The following is a 16,386-nucleotide window of genomic DNA, read 5'->3' on the forward strand; positions in this document are numbered from 1 at the left end:
CCCGCCTGAGCTGAACGACCCTCGGCCTCTCCCTTAGCCTTTCCAGACTCAGTTTCCCTTCCAGGAAAGCAGGAAGGCTGGGAGCTGCAATTCACATTCGTGGTGAAGAACACAAATGGCTTTGCTAACGTGCAAGTCAAAGGCGTTGATAACTAAAATCGCTAGAAAGCCAGGGGCTCAGGGGCTTCCCAGGCCAAACACAGGGGGCCCCTCTCCCAGTGCAGACACAGGTCCAGGGCCCTGTGGTGACTCGCACAGACAGGGTCCCCCAGCTAGAGTGCCGGGGTCTGTTGATTCCAAAGCCGGGGCTAGTTACCGTTCCTGGGAGGGGACCCAACTGAGACTCACTGACGGGGCTGGACCCCGGAGACCTGTCATGTCATGGCTGCTAGACAAACCCTTCGCCTATAGCTTAGCCGATGTTTCGTGTTTTAAGAGCAGACTTCCCTCAAAGAAAGGGGCCCGGGAGAGCAGGAGACCGAGGCCCCAAAAGGGGCTCCCAGCGCAGCATCCTTCCCTGTGCCGGGCAGTGAAGGATCAGGACAGACACCCAACCTGCAGAACGGGGCCCTGGCACTCATTCAGCCACCGTTCTGGACAGAGCGGAAACCACAGCCTCGGTTTCTCCTCCCGTGTCCCAGCCAGCAAGGAAGGGCTTGCCCCGGGGAGTGACGGGGTCTGTGTGAGAATGACGACTGCCCCCAGGGGCTCGTGTGTGCTCCTGACTACCCAGGAGGCCTGGGGGCGGGCCCTCTCACAGCAGGCCCCGCCCTGTGCATCTCCGCCGTGTGGGCCAGGGCCGGTCCTTTCAGGGCTGCTGGGACCGTGTTAAACCCACACCCTACACTGATGTTCAGGGGTGCACGCAGGGCGGTGGGCTCTCGGAGGCAGGGTGCTATTCAAGGGTCGGCAACGCCCAGCCCACTGCTGGCCAGCCGCCCGCCCTGGGGGACCAGGCGGGATTCTTGCCACTTGATTCTCACTGGTACTCCCTCCCCTTAGGAGAAGTGCTTTGAGTGATGCAGAACATGTTCTTTCCCGGGTTTTGCAGGCAAGGATGCAGGCAGAGAGTGAGTTGTGACTTTTAAAAACAAGAGGAAGGGGGAGGGAGGAAGGGTGACCTGAAATCGCACTGGTAAAAGGGCGGGGGGCAGGCCCCCAGGCTTTTCCTGTCCTCCGAGCCGGTCATTTGTCTCATGGCCCCTCCCAGCTTCTGAATCGGGAGAGATGGCTGCTGCTCATGTGACTGACCGGCAAAGGTCCCAGCCACACGGACAGGCAGGAGAGCCTGGGAGCCCAGAGAACCGTGCTCTGTGGGCCGGGCACCCTGCTGAGCCTGCTGCCTGACCCCAGTGGCCCCGTGTTCATAGAGGACAAACAGACCCAGAGAGGCTGTTTTATCTGAAGTCACACAGCCTAGGGCTCAGGCCAACTGACCCCCAGGCCCCTGTGCCTGGGGCAGCCCAAGGCCTGGTGTGCAGTGGGGGTGCTGGGAGGTGGTGGCCCCCGCAGGCTGAGACAGCCCTCCGACAGCTGGCCCTCCCTGGGAGCTTCGGGGGCCACAACAAAGAGGTTTGCTTCACCTGCTAGATCAACCCCCCAACCCCAGTGGGTGGCAGTTCTGTCACGTCCAGCTGGCCCGTGACTTAGAACCAGAGCCGAAGAAGGCCCGGCCACCCCCACCCCCACCCCCACCCCCACCGCCTTCCCAGACAGCATTTTATGCTCTGCCCAGCCAACCGGGGCAGGAGACCAAAGGCAAGTGTTCCCGAGCACTCGAGGAAAGAGGGGGAAGCAGACGTCTGTCACCTCTACCCTGGCAAAGCGTGTCCTGGCTGACGCAGCCTTCCACCCTGGGGCCCAACAAACCAGTGGCCCTGCCTGCCCGTGAGCAGATAGACTCCTGGAATCTGTCGTCCTCGGGTCCTTAGCGAAAGGGGGCCACTCGGGCACACTGAAAACTACAAAACGTCCCTGAAAAGATTGAAAAGGTCCAAATAAATGGAAAAACATCCTGTGTTTGGGGACTCAAAAGACCCACCGTTAGGAGGGCGGCCCCGCCCCACCGAGGTCCAGCAGCTGCAGAAACTGACAAGCCGATTCTAAACTTTGTGCGGAAACACAGGGGGCCCAGAATTGCCAAAATGATCTCGAGAAAGAACAAAGTCGGAAGACTCATACCCCCGATTTCAAAACTCACTGAAAGCTTCGCTGATAAAGATGGTGTGGCCCCAGCACACAGAGCCATAGAAGAAAGTTAAGAGTCAGAAATAAACCGTCACGTTTATGGTCAATCAGTTTTTGATAAGGGTGTCAAGGCAACTCAATGGGAGGAAAATAGTCTTTCCAACAAATGGTCCCTGTTTGTGTGGAGTCATCAGGGAAGGCTTCCTGGAGGAGGAGGCCGTGAAGAAGGAATAAGAGCAGGCAAAGTGCCGGGGAGCAGGAACTGGCTCATAGAGCCTGACACCCCTGACACGGAGGTTAAGCCTCCGTGGCCCTGGAGGGTGAGGAGGGCGAGGTTTCAACTCCAGTTACAGAGAGAAACTGCGGTTGACTAGCTTGACTTCCAAAGGCGGAAAGCGCCAGAACTGGATGTGGCCTCGCCCCCCCCCCCCCCCCCCCGAGGCCCCTCCCTCTGTCCGCGAGGCCAAGTCTGCCCAGGCAGGACTGTGCTAAATTCGCACGAACATTTCCATTTCCCTCCTCAGGGATGGCGAGGCGGCAGAGACCTCTTGAATCGCCAACTTCCCATTAACACGCTAACTTAATTGGCTTATTCTAAGGTGATGGCTTTCAGTTGTGTGCTTTTGAACTTTAACTCAGCAAATTAACATTTGCGAGTAGGATGGGGTTATGAATTTTAATGGTGTTTATTCATTCATAGTCCAAGAAAATTACATAGTTGGTGGCTTATTTAATGTGTTCATTGCCATTTTATTGTAGTTGTTCTCAACGCAACAGCAGAAAATATTAATTTCAAGAGGCAATCTCACAGATTCTGGAAGCGAGGCGCCCAGAATGTTTTCGAAGGCTGACCCATGCCCCTCACCACTCCCCGCAGACGCGCGGGACCGGTTTTCCCAGTGACGAGGGGCCCTGTTACTGGAAGGAACCACAGCTTTTCTAAGGGGGGGTCACTCATGTGCCTTTAATCTGGGGCTCAATAGCTTGATCGCGGGGTCAACACGTCCCAAGACCACGGGGCCCCTGGTGGGCTTCACAGAGCAGAGACGCCACCCTTACTGACAACCTCCCGCATGCCCAGGGGGATGGCTTCAGAAACCACCAGGTGGGTGCGTCTGGGCTTTTCATTTTTAAAGTTTTATTAGACAATGAGACAGACATGGCTCTGGACAGAGAAGCCAGTCCGAAAGGCACTGTGAGTCACCAGGCTGAGGGACTGATGGTGGAAAGGCCAGTGGTCTTGGCGAGGGCCACCCAGGACCCCCACAGAAACTCGGGACAGGCCAAACGTGGGTAAAAGGGTGGCAGGTGGGTGGAAATCCCAGGCCTTGCTGGTTGGGCGTCCCTGGGACCCTCCGGAGAGCGGAGTTCTCACCAGCGCCCCCAGAGGGGCCCAGCGCCACTGCGGGTCTGAGCCCCAGCCTGCCTTCCCTGGGGCTGTTAGGAGTGGGGGGGTGAGGGGGGGTCACGCCAGCACTTATTACAATGTTTAAAAAAAGAAAAGGAAATGCCTTTTGGTGAACTTTGGTTCCAGACACATGAAGGGGAAGGATCTATCTGAACAGATACAGTGTTTGTAAAGTGCTCACAAAATGCCCCTAGTCCAGAGCTGCACTTGACTCAAATAAAGTCAGAAACTCGGGGCCGCATGGGCACCAGGCACATTTCACAGGCTCAGCAGCCACACTGGCCAGTGCAGGCCATGCCTAGCATCCCAAAGGTCTGCAGAGCATTGGGCCCCTTTACCTGCTGGGACACACCCGAGGTGCCCTCTGCCCCACCACACCCACACACCGGGCCGCCCTTCCCCAGCCGCTCCTCCTGGGCCCCCTCCCTGCCAGCTCTCACCAGGCCCCCAGCGGACTTGCCTGGCTCTGAGACGGGTGTCCGTCCGCACAGCCCCCCGCCCACCTCCCACTGCCTGTACCAGTTTCCTAGCCCTGCTATAACTAACTACCATAAACCGGGGAGCTCAAATCTACACGAGTTTACTACCTCACCCCTCTGGACGCGTCGGGTGTCTAAAATGGGTCAACGGGGCTACGTTCTTTCTGGCGGTTCCAGAGGACAGCCCGTTCCCGGCCTCTCGCAGCTTCTGGGGCACCTGCACTGGCTGGCTGTGGTCCTGCGGTGTCCTCACATCCTTCCGACCTTGAGCCTCCTGCATCCCTCGTATGAGGACAACTGTGAGGACAATGCCCCCACCCCCAATCACCCAGGATGACTCCCCCAAGATCCTTCACCTAATCATACTTGTAAAGTCTCTTTTACCATGTAAAACAACAAAGTCACAGGTTCTGGGGACCAGGACACCACGACCACAGGGGTTGGTGAGCGGCCCGCCACCCGCCCCTCCCTCACTCCGGGTGGAGGAGACTGAAGGGTGAAGGGACGTGGTGCACTGAGTCACACACAGCGGTGGGCACCTTCCCAGTGACCGTCTCAGGCTTCACTCCTGCAGGGTAAGCTCGGGCACGCAGGCCAAGGTCTGGGGACCACTTCCCCCCACAGAGGCGCCCCATGGTCCCACAGCTGAAGCAAGAACAGGCCAGGCCAGGCTCACTTACTACTGCAGACTGACGCCGAACTGCTGCGTGGGCAGGGGGGGCCGCGGCGGCGGTGTCTTGGCGGGAGGGAGTGGCGCGCCCTTGCGCAGGCTCTGGAGCTTCTCGTCGTACCTGCAGACACAGCAGGAGTCCGGCTCTCACCTGGCGGGGTTCAGGCCAGAGGGGCCACCGGCAGGCTCTGTCTGGGGGCCGGTGCCCTGCGGGCGTCTGCAGGACACTCAAGTGTCTCAGCCTCCTGGGTCCGTGTGCCACACTGCAGTCTCTCTCTCTCTCTCTCTCTCTCTCTCTCACACACACACACACACATACACACACACACACACACACACACACACACACACACACACTCTCTACCACTGCCAGAGGTGTTCACACAAAAGGCAGGAAGGGAAGCCCAGCCCACTCAAATGTTCAGTCACTTCACCAACCCCTGGCCAGCACTGCACCCGCATGTGTCTGCATGGGGACGTCCCCTTCTGTTGGAAACACCCTTCCCTGGCTTCCTGATACAGTCAGCCACCCCCTGAAACCCGCCCCAGGAGTCTCCCCCCCGGGAAGCCTCCCATGGCACACCCGCTCCATCAGCCCCTCCCCAGCTGGGTGCAGCGCCTCCTGCGGCCCCTGTCATCTCTGATTTGTGGCCCCTGACACCTGGGGGTGGTCCTGGGGGCAGAGTCACTCCGCACAGGGCTCTGTCCCCGGCCTCTGGCATGTGACTTGGAGCCCGGAGGCAGCTCAGCCTCTCTGCTCTCCCTGCAAGGCTGCCGTCCTCACCTGCCTGCAGCTTGGAAGGGCCGTTCCCTCAGAGGACACCCAGGGAGGGAGACGCAAGGGGCAGAGGCACGGGTTGGACGGGACCCCACCTTGCACTGGCTGTGGGCTGAGGGCCACCACACGCCTTCCCGGGCTTTCCTGGGCTCCCCCACCCCACATGACAGACCAGGTGGGGGGGCACCTCTGCCATGTAAATTAACGCAGCAGATACATGAAGTGAGCTTTCAGCAAGAAGCCACAGAGCGTGCTGCTCTCGAGGGCACCTGTGACGTGCCTGAGCACGTCCAGTGTCACCCACAAACCCGACGCACACCCCAAGGCTCTGCCCCAAAGCAAAACGCAGAGCATTGAGCATCGCCGTAGTTATTTTTTAAAACCCGTTTTGCAAGGTGTGGGTGAGAGAAACGGCGGACCCGCACGCGCCCGCGCCCGCGCCCGCACACGCCCCCGAGTCAGCAGCCGGCATCCCCACTGCGCATCCTTAAGGGCGCTGCCGGCCGCTGAGCCGGGTCCGGCCGTGCGAGCAGGACAGGACCGAGACCCGCGGCCCAGGGCAGGTGCGGTCTGACTCACCGCACGACTTCCGGGGGGATGGCCAGCTGGTCGCACTGGAGGTGCACACGGAGCTCACTCAGGTAGTTGAAATAGGTGACTTTTCTCCCAAACTTGTGACTGGAAAAGCAGAAGAGACCAGAAACAACGAGGCGTCCACAGAGCTGCAGGCGGGAGGGGAAGGGCGGCAGGAGTGGGAGAAGGCAACCCAGACTGGGGATGTAACAGAGGCTGCGAGTCCGTAGACGTTCCGCTTTTGTAAGACCACAGATGCACTGGGACCCTCTGCAGAAGCATAAACTCCAGTCTGCGTCCCGAGAATCTGCGGAGACGCAGAGAATGTGCGGGAGCCCGCGGTGCAGAAGGGCGGCCCAGAGAGGGGCTTCCCATTGCGCCACCTCCTCTCCCTGTGAGGGTCCCTGAGGGCCCAGGCCATACCCAGTCCTTTCCGGCTTCTCTCCAGGACGCTGTCCCCCTGGGGACCACAGCGGAGCCAGTGCCGCCACAGGGCCAGCCCAACCCTGGGCCAATCAACTCGCCCACCTGCAGGGCCTCGGCACCCCCCACCCGAAAACGGGGCTCCTCCTGCCCACATACAGGGACCATCTGCGTAAACTGGTCTGCTGCCCCACCCTGGCAGACACTACCACGTGTGTCCATTACTATGCTTTATGTGTACTTGTCTTTTATGTTTCAGTCACAGTCGACACACTTATTAGCTTCAGGAATACGACACGGTGACCAGGCATTTATGTAAGGTATGAAGCGGCCCCGAGAAATCTGGGCCACGCAGTACGTAGTTACCACAGCATGACTCCGCCTCTGCTGTGATGCATGAGCCTCAGTCTGCTGGGCTACAGAGTGGGGAGAGGACGGGGCAGGGGGCGCCGTGGGAGCAGGCCCACCGGCACCTGCTCTGGCAAGCGCCCCGCCCGACCCGGAACGGCAGGCGTTCGCCTTCACGGCCAGGTGTGTGAGGACGTGTGCGTGTGCCATGACACTGTCTCCGCAACCAAGGGACGAGCACAGGTGTCACCTCCGAAGCTTCCTTGTGTCCCTCTGCTTTTGTCCCGCCTCACTCGACATGCACCCTCCTGGGCGATTTTACGCCATTAAAATGGCCACAGGCTCTACCCGTCCAGAATCTAGAAACTCCCCGAGCTTTAAAACTGAAACGAAACTGTTTTATCACAAGCCCAGTTAGAACCCAGAACCAGGAGAGGCCCCACTGCCTGCACCGGCTCCCCCTAGTGGATGAGGGGGGATCAGACAGGTGCCTGGACCCCCGGCCACTGGCACTAAGGGGCAAGGGGGTCCTGGTGCTTCTGCAGGGACAGTCCGTGGGGACGGAGGTGCTGCTTCAGAGCTACAGGGGGGCCCCCCGTACCAGACCAAGAGCCCCCTCTCTGATCCACCTGTGTTTCTGGCGCCCCAGTCCAGCCAGCCAGGCACCTGCTGGGCCCCAGGCTCCACGGATGGCTCAGGACTCTGTATGCTGAGGTAGTGGGGGCAGTACAGGGTTCCTCCCCCAGGGTCACCTTGCATGTGGGACACACTGGGGTGCTCCTTCCCACGTCCCAGGGTGGCCGGGAGGTGCAGAGGGCTCGGAAGGCAGGTCGGGACCCGGGAGAGCAGTCTGGGGGTCTCAGACGGCGTGGGCACAGAGTGCTGGAGGGTGCGTGTGAGCACACGTACTGTGTGGCCACTCGCCGAGCGTGGAGCCGTGGGGGGCCGGCGGAGGGGCCGCCTACCTGATGAGGGGTCTGAAGACGTTCCACAGGACTTTGATGAAGTTGGTGGGGTGCACGACATAGAGAGCCTTCAAGTTCTTCTTGTACCTGAGGGGGGGCACCCGACTTCAGAGCAGGACCCGCAGGGACACCCAGGCTCCTCGCCAGAGCCAGTTCAAGGACGTGGGACAGACCCAGAAAGGACTCGAACTCGGGGGGAAATCAGGACCTCCCCATGGCCCCACTTACTGGGGCTCACTCACTCGAGGCCGGGGGGCGCACGCTGGAGGGCGACGAGGCCACAGCTCTTAAAACTAAAACCACACCCCATTCTCTGCCTAGAATTGATTCTGGGGGGGCAAGGACTTTATTATGTGGGTCACAGAGTCCCACACAGCGAGGCACTAGGCACCCACTTAAAAACAAGGTGATTCGCCCTTGGCTGGTGTGACTCAGTGGGCTGCGAAAGGTTGCTAGTTCAGTTCCCAGTCAGGGCACATGCCTGGGTTGAGGGCCAGGTCCCCAGTTGGGGGCACATGAGAGGCAAGTGATCCATGTTTCTCTCCTTCTCTCCCTTCCTCTCCCTCTAAAGTAAATAAATGAAATCTAAGACACACAACTGCTCTGAGGAGTCGCAGTGCGTTCACGTCATCTCACGCAGCACCGCTCAAGAAGAAAAACAAAAAACGAGGTGATTCTCAGCTTGCCTCCCTCCCTCCTTCCTGAATAATTCAGTTCGAAGCCATCAGACTGAGCCAAGGCCATTGGCGTGCACCCCGGGTGGGGACAGAGGTGGCCGGGCCCCGTCGGGGGGAGGGGCCCGCACGGTGGCCGTGGGCCCTGGCAGGGAGATGTCCTGCCAGCCAAGAAGAGCTTTACGTTTGCACTTGGTTGAAAAAAATTCGCAGAATAACAGTTCATGAAGTGACATGTGAAAACGGAATGAAGGTCACGTTTCAGCGTCTGAAAACACTTGTGTTGGAACAGGGCTCCCCCTGCTTGTTCACATCTTGTCTGTGGCGGCTTTGAGCCCTGGGCAGTGAATGGGGTGTCAGGGGACTGTGACCAAGGCCCACGGGCCCCGAGAGGACACTTGTGCCTCCCCGCCCCGGCCTGCCACGCCACACAGAGTCCCAGGACCCCGGGCTGGCCCACCGCACAGCTGAGCCCCTGGGCCCAGCCGCCAGCCCCCTCTCCACTCCCCCCCCCGGGCCGGGAGGGGGGCACGCACTTCCGGTCGAACTCCCTGTAGGCGCCCTGCAGCCAGTGCAGGGACGGCTTGTTCCGGCTGCTCAGCCCGTAGTGGAAGTAGACCAGGATGTAATCGCTCTCCACGTGCTGGTCCAGTGCGTACTTCAAGTACCTGGGCACCAAGCACAGACTCGGTTGTGACCGTCGCCCTCCCGCTGCTGTGAAACCAAACAGGCTTTCCCCACGATGGAGCCTCCGCCCGCCTGTGAGGGTCCGACCAGCGCTTCCCTGCCGGACACCATGGGGGGACCTTTCCTTGCACAGAAGGAGTCAGCAGCCAGCTTCTCCTTCGCTGGTTTGGTTTCTAAACAACACCGAGTGTCCGCTGTCCCAGGTGCTGACCCCGAGGACAGCTGCCTTCCTCGCACGTACTCACGACAACCCCCTCAGACAGACTCCGTTGTGCCCATTTTATAGCTGAGGCCACTGAGGCCAATGCAGAGGGCCTGGGAGCTCGGGGGCGGCAGGGGGGAGGCTTCGAGAAAGAGGAGGCCCCAAAGGGCCCCAAGGCCTAGGGCCAGAGCTCAAGATGGGCCCTAAAGCCTCCCTGGGCCGACCGATGGGGCAGCTGTCCTGCAGGCGGGTTTGGTGACTGGCAGTTATGTGACATGTGCCTGGGGTCCGTGACTCGATCTACGTATGTTAGCCTTTGACCCGGACGTCCCCCCTGTGCTGAGTGATGGAGGGGTGTGTGCACGGGGCAGTGTGTGTGGAGGGTGCAGTCACAGGGCGGGACTTACTCCAGCAGGCGCCTGTGGTTGAGTTCGTGCGAGGGCGGCATCCGGCAGCAGCTGAACGAGACGACACGTCTCCCGTGGCAGTCCTCCCCTGCAGGAAGACACGGGCGTGGGTCTCACCAGGACACCGCCGCCCCGGCTGCGGCTCTCAGGATGCCCTCAGGCGTGAACGAGTGGAGGAGCCTCCGGGCCAGCCTGCCTGTTCTAACAGGTGCGGGCAGCCGGCCCACAGCGCAGGCGGCACCTGCAGGACAGGGCACAGCAGCCACGTTCACCTGCTCCACCAGCCCGCACACCACACACCCCACCCCCACTTTACAAAGGGAAAGCCTGGCGCAGGGGTTGTCACCGGTGCAAAGCCACATAGCCATGGAAACCCAGACACGACGGGCTTCCAAACCAGTGTCCGCCACTCTGCCTGCTGCCTCCGCCCACAAAACGAAAGCCCCCCCCCCGCAGGCCCCCAGAACTCTGGGCCCCGGAGAAAGTGGGGGTGGCCCCGGGAGACAGTTTTCCGGATGTGACCCCCCCACGGTACAGGAGCCCCCTGGGAAGTGTGGCTTGGTCCTGGCCCCGTCATGGCCTAGGTCACTCTGTCATAGTCTGAACACATCTGTGCTCGCCCCACGTGGGACAGTGGGGCGTCATCCTGGAGTGCCGCCCCCCGCCCCAGTGACCTGTGACCCAGAACGCAGGCTGCTGCGCGTGTCTGAGGCTCCAAACACGTCCAACGATCATGTCTGGTTGGTGGAAGGGCTGATTATAGAAAGATGCCAGGAACCTGAAGAAAACAGGGGTGCCCTCCTAGAAATGCGCACAACTCTGAACGCATGTTCATTATAAAGAATTTGTTTATTTAATTTTTAGAGCCAGGCGAAGGAAGGGAGAAATAGAGGGACAGAAACATCAATGTGAGAGAGAAACATTGACCAGGAGCCTCGTACCCACCCCGACCGGGGACCGAACCCCCAACCCAGGCTTGTGTTCTGGTCAGGGCCACTGTGAAGAAATAGTCGCATCCGCTTTCAGATGCTCACTGTAAGTAAGACAGGATGGTGACAAAGTGTTCTCGTGTCCCCCCACCTGGGGAAGGTGACACACCGAGACTCCCCCTGTGTGCACACACCCACGACGGCCCCGCCATTCAAGGCACGTCCCCATCGTCCCGGGAGCCTGGCCGCCACCCTGATGCGTGGAACTCCAGCTGCTTCAGCTCCCGCTCGGCCGCCTCTCCGTTTCACGGGCCTCGAGAGTCCTGGCTCTGCCTCCCAATTGTCTGCAAAGCGCCCACCGGAGAGGCCGCCTGGGGGCCGAGCACCCATTCGCCTCCCCTGCCCCGTGTGGGTGTTCCACAGGAACCCTCTGGTGGCTGTGTCTGGGAGTCTGGGAGCGCAGACCGGTTTCCCAACCTGGGCCCACCGTCCGGGGCCAGGGCTCCGGGCCCGGCCCGCGTCTGTGCTCACCGGCACAAACGGGGAAAGACAACTTTGCTTCTGAAGTCGAGAACGGTCAGAACTCCGAGTGCCCGCTACCATTATTCCTGAAACCAGACCACGTGGGAGGTCTGGGGGACGCACGAAGCAACTTGGCAGACGGAGGTCCACCAGCGTTGGCCGAGGTGCCTGTGTGCGCAGCTCCGGGGTGAATGACCAAACACGGCCTGGGGACAGGATGGTGGCGTGGGCAGCAGGTCTCTGCCTGGCCCCACAGCCCCCCGAGGACCTCGGGGGACCGCTGACAGCCACACCTACGTCTGTGGTGACTCCCACCCGGGGTTGGGCCAAAATGCACAGGTGAGGGCACCCTCCCCGACCCTCCGGTCTGGCCCTCACTCAGACCCCAGGCCACCCAGGCCACCCACTGCTGACTCACTGGCTACAGACAGGGGGCTCCCACTACCCACTCAGGGTCAATAACTCACTAGAAGAACCCACAGAGCTCAGTAAAGGACCACATTTACGGTTACAGTTTGTTATAAAGGACGCCGCACAGGTCCAGCCTGGGGCAAACGTGGAGGGGAGGTCTGGGGGACCTCTGCCACGGAGTCAGGGACATGGACGTGCCGCCACCACCCGGGCGGCCCCTCTGCACCTTGGCGTCCAGGCTCACCAAGTCCCAGCTCCTTGGAGACGGGAGTGAACCAGCAGCCAGGGAACAGGGGACCAGAGGTGAGGGTGCCAAGGTCACTGCCTGTGATGTCACCTTGACTGGGTTCAGCGACACCCAGGTGAGCATGTGTCTGGGAGGTGTGTCCGGAGGGGACCACCATTTGGGAGGGGAGACTGAGTAAGAAGATGCTCCTTTCCAGCTCAGTGGGCGTCACCCCCATCTGGGGCGGCCCAAAGGGGGGAGGACGGGTGAGCGTGCGCCCCACGGGAGCTGGGGCGGCCATCTCCTCCTGCCCGGGCACACAGGTGGGCGTCGGTGCTCCTGGCTCTCAGGCCCTGGACTCCCACTGGGACCATCGGCTCCCCTGGGGCTCCAGCTCGCAGACCCAGGGTCACGGGCCCCCCACAAATCTCCCACCTGCAGTTCTCCATCTCCCACCAGGGCTGCTTCTCGGGACAGCCGACCACTACCTGCACTTGGTGGCCCCAGCCCCTCAGGCCTAATTAAACTGTGCTGCTCCACCCGCTTGCTGCCTGCCAAGTGTGGGGTGCTGGTCCTCTCAGTGTGGCAGGGCTTGTTGCTTCTGTCTGTTGACATGTGGCGTGATGGTGTCTCTGGTTAACAAAGCCACCTGCTCCATTCCGGCCTCTGCTCTTTAAAGAGCGGCGGAATGCTGCCTGGCGGCTTCCCAGAGCACCTGGGCAGTGCTCAGACAGGTAGGTCATTTCTCTCTCAAAACACCGGCGGGCACGTTAGTTCCTGACTCGGTTTTTGCTCAGGCGGCACAGCCACACCGCAGGGAAGCGTCCCCAAGGCGCCCGCCCCACGCCTCGGGGCCCACAGCCGGCACTGTTGGGGCTCCCGGGGGCCACCCCGCTGCGACTCACCTGCCACCTGCAGAATGCCGTGTCTGGCCACGTCGTAGAAGGGGTGGCTGGTGCTCAGTGCAGGCTCCTGGCCAGCCGTGGGTGCCGCTGAGGGCCTTCGAATCACGCCCGGCAGAGCCGCCTCCGGCTCCTCATCTTTCCGCAGCTCTGTGGCAGACAAGGAGGATGAGAGGAAGTCGGCTGGATTCTCCGGGGAGGACGAGGGAGGGTCTTCTTACAGGACGGTCACCGTGCCTCGGCCGCGCACCCACCAGGCACCCACCTTTACCGTGCACCGCGATGTGCCCACCTCTGCTGTGTACACACCATGCACCCACTCAGTGGGTACCCACTATGCACCCACTTCCGCTGTGCACCTACTATGCACAGTGCCGTGGAAGAAAAATATGAGACCCGAGGGCTGAAGAGTGTCCTCCGGACTGACAGGAGTGGAAACTGAGGCTCAGAGAAGGGGAATGGCTTCCCCAAGGTCCCACTGCTAACAGGCAGCAGGGTGTGCACTTGAACTCGACTTCCCACAACCAAATTCTGCCTCAGGCCTTTCCTGAAAGATGCTGGCACTGGCAGGACGCGGTGGGGGCGGGGCAGGGGTGAGGGCAGAGCCCGGGTCCCTGAGCTGGCAGGTAGGAACAACTGCCGTCCCCAGAAGCTGCATTTTAGAAGGTGGGGGTCCTGCCCACCAAACAAACCGAGGGTCTGGCAGGAATGTTTCAGCTGGAAAAAGAGTGGGAACTCCGAGGTTCAGGGGAGGGCGGACTCCGCAGCCCCCCCGCCCCCGGTGACCTGGGTCCACCAGCATCCCTCCAATACTCTCGTCCACCCGGAACCCTGCAACGTGACCTTCGTCAGGACCGTGTCCTTGGAGACAAAATAAGTCGAGGACAGTGGGCCCTGTGAGAAGCGGACAGGACAGACACCAGGGGGAGAACATACTCGTACCTATTTCGGCCAGCTCCTCTGGGTCCGGCCGGGACATGCTCTGCTGGGGGCACCTGGCCGGGGCTCACCGTCTGGAGGCCAGCTCTCAGGAACCCAGGCACGGGGTCCCTCCGAGGCCCTGAGGGGGAAGCACATGAACCCAGGGGCGTTTCACACAAGTCCCCTGGGGGGGCTCCCTCTCACAGGGCAGCCCGGCATCTCCGGGGAGCAGGGCAGAGGCAGTGGAGGCGGGAACAGCACTTGCAGGGCCCACGGACCTCCGGGCACCAACACGCCTGCCTCACCACCTCCCTCAGAGCCCCGCACACCCCCTCCTGTGCCCATTTTACAGAGCGGGTCGCCGAGGCCGGCAGAGATCACTCAGAACTGCTCCTGGCGGCACAGTGATCGTCGTAACTAAAGCCAGGCGTTACCCTCACTGGGGACGCTGCCGCCACACCTGCACACACTTTTTAAAACACCTGTTTGCGCCCCGGCTGGTGTGGCTCGGTGGGCTGAGTGAGGCCCGAGAACCAAAGGGTCGAGGTTCGATTCCCAGTCAGGGCACAGGCCCGGGTTGTGGGCCAGGTCCCCAGTGGGAGGCATGCGAGAAATAACCACACACTGATGTTCTTCTCCCTTTCTCCTTCCCTTCCCCTCTTTCTAAAAACAAATAAATCTTACAAAAAATAATAAAATAAAAATGAAAAAAAATCACAACTCCACTCTTGGACAGACACCCACCGGAAGCCCTGGGCTGGAACGTTCTGGGCGGCACTACAGAAATGGCCCCGACAGTGGCCGGGGAGGTGGGGACTTGGGCAGAAGGTCCCACAATCCCCCCCTCCCCGCACACCTCCTCTTTCTCCGTCTCCTTCCAGTCTCCGACCCTGGCACAAGCAGAGCCCGGTTTCGACAGCCCCCCCCATCTCAGAGCCACAGCCACAGTGACACATGTCGCTTTCAACCAGCCTCCCAACCTCCGGCTGGCCCCCACCCTCACCGCCCAGCCCTCAGCAGGACCCTGCTGTCACCCACGGCTGTGTGGCCTTGCCTGGAGTCTTGCCCTCTCTGGGCCGAGGCGGAGCAGAGCCCTGCCCTGCCCTTCCCTTCCCTTCCCTTCCCTTCCCGCTCACTGACTTGCCGCCAAGTCCTGGAAGGCTGCCAGGGCTGCGCTGTGAAGGACCTGGGCAGGACAGGAGGGGGGAGCCCAGGACAGAGAGGGGGTGGGGGGAGGGGTACAGACTCCAGAAAGGCCCCAGGGAGACAGGCAGGCGAGGTCCCAGGAGTCAGGTGCGCACCCTTCTACACACCACTCTCACAAGCGCATGCACACACTGACATGCATGTGCACACACGTGCCCTGGCTCCTCCCTGCCTGCAGCTCTGGGCGAGCACCCCCTCCCTGCTGTGAGACTCCTCCCTACTGCTGTGCAGACCACACCTCCACATCAGCCCCCCACACCCCCATTTCTATGCCACAGCACCCCCGGGCCTGCATCCGTGTTCTTCCGAGGTCACCTGACCCTGGAGGGCAGGGAGGTGGATGGGAGCAGCCAGCCAGCAGGCCGGGCCGGGCGCCCACACGGGATCGGGTTTGCACCCTGGAAGGATGTGGGCACCGACTGCCAGGCAGGGGAGCCCTGCACTACCCCCCGGGCTCCACACCAGGACCCCACCGCCGCCTCCTCCCACGTCCAGCTTCCCCAAGTTGCGGGGCAGCTCACTAGGGAGCTGGGAGGGTGCTGGGGGTGACCCCCCAGACCTGAGACCAGTACTCACACCCGGCCAGGAGCCCCTCCCGACCTGCAGGAAAGTGAGAACGGAAACGCAGTCACCTACACCCACGGCTCTGGACGCAGCACAGGTGGCTGGTCTGTAAGGAGTGTTGAGCGCCGGCCAGGAGGCCTGGGGACCTTCGAACTCTGTCGTTGTCGGTGGGCCATCTCACCAGCTGGGCTGCCCACTGCGGGTGGCCAGGGCCGGGCTGCCCTGGTAGGGCAGGTGGAAGTCCTGTGGGGGCCTCACTGCCACCATCGTTCCACTGACACCCCCCAACAGGCAGGAGGTGTCCCCGAAGTCTGATACGCAAAGGAGGCCTCCTGTCCCCACTCCCGCCCTGCTCCCGCCCACCCCAGGCCTCCGAGGGTCCTGGGGGCCCTTCTGTGGGCTGGGCCGGCCCAGAAGGCTAACCCTGTTCCGAGCCAGGCAGACAACTGGGACGCAATCCTCTGGAGGCGCCAGGTGGCCCTGACTGAAAGTGCAGGGCCACCTCCTGGGGACCGCACCCCTCATGGGATGGGGCCACAGGGGACACGTCTAGAGCATTTTTGCTTGAGAGCCTCACAGGAGGCTCTGACCGCAGGGGTGAACAAGTAAAACAGCCCTCGCCCCTGCCCCCGGGGGCACAGCTGCGGCCCCTGAGGTCCCCGGGGGCCCCAGTCGCTCAGAGCCGCTGAAACCAGGAGGCCTCGCTTCTCCTCCAGACCCCACTTGACCAGACAGGGCACGGACCCCACTACTCGTTTTCAAGTTTGCACCTTGGGCCTGTGTCCCCCGCAATCATGCTTTGTCTCGGCAACAGCAGCTCGTCGGGGGAGGGAATCTGCCGGGCGGGGGAGCCCTGAGCGCCTCCACCCCCCCACAGCCTTGTAGTCGAGTAGAACAAGGCCCA

General features: G+C 61.5%; 1 protein-coding gene across 2 annotated transcripts in view; it reads right to left on the reverse strand.

Moving 5' to 3' along the window:
• The window catches only part of ARHGAP8 (Rho GTPase activating protein 8), a 29,264-nt gene that overhangs the window by 5,111 nt on the left and 7,767 nt on the right, over window positions 1-16,386 (reverse strand). For both annotated transcript variants that reach the window (XM_037160339.2, XM_053662164.1), the window contains exons 2-8: window positions 13,734-13,851; window positions 12,795-12,941; window positions 9,802-9,889; window positions 9,042-9,173; window positions 7,832-7,918; window positions 6,102-6,200; window positions 4,755-4,865 (exon numbers count right to left, since the gene is read on the reverse strand). In XM_037160339.2, the coding sequence (XP_037016234.2) occupies window positions 4,755-4,865; window positions 6,102-6,200; window positions 7,832-7,918; window positions 9,042-9,173; window positions 9,802-9,889; window positions 12,795-12,941; window positions 13,734-13,770 (701 nt within the window). In that variant the 5' untranslated portion in view covers window positions 13,771-13,851. The remainder of the gene's footprint in view (window positions 1-4,754; window positions 4,866-6,101; window positions 6,201-7,831; window positions 7,919-9,041; window positions 9,174-9,801; window positions 9,890-12,794; window positions 12,942-13,733; window positions 13,852-16,386) is intronic.

Source organism: Artibeus jamaicensis, unplaced genomic scaffold (assembly GCF_021234435.1).
Source record: "Artibeus jamaicensis isolate MK-2021 breed Jamaican fruit bat unplaced genomic scaffold, CSHL_Jam_final contig_233, whole genome shotgun sequence".
In the NCBI taxonomy this organism is placed as follows: Eukaryota; Metazoa; Chordata; class Mammalia; order Chiroptera; family Phyllostomidae; genus Artibeus; species Artibeus jamaicensis.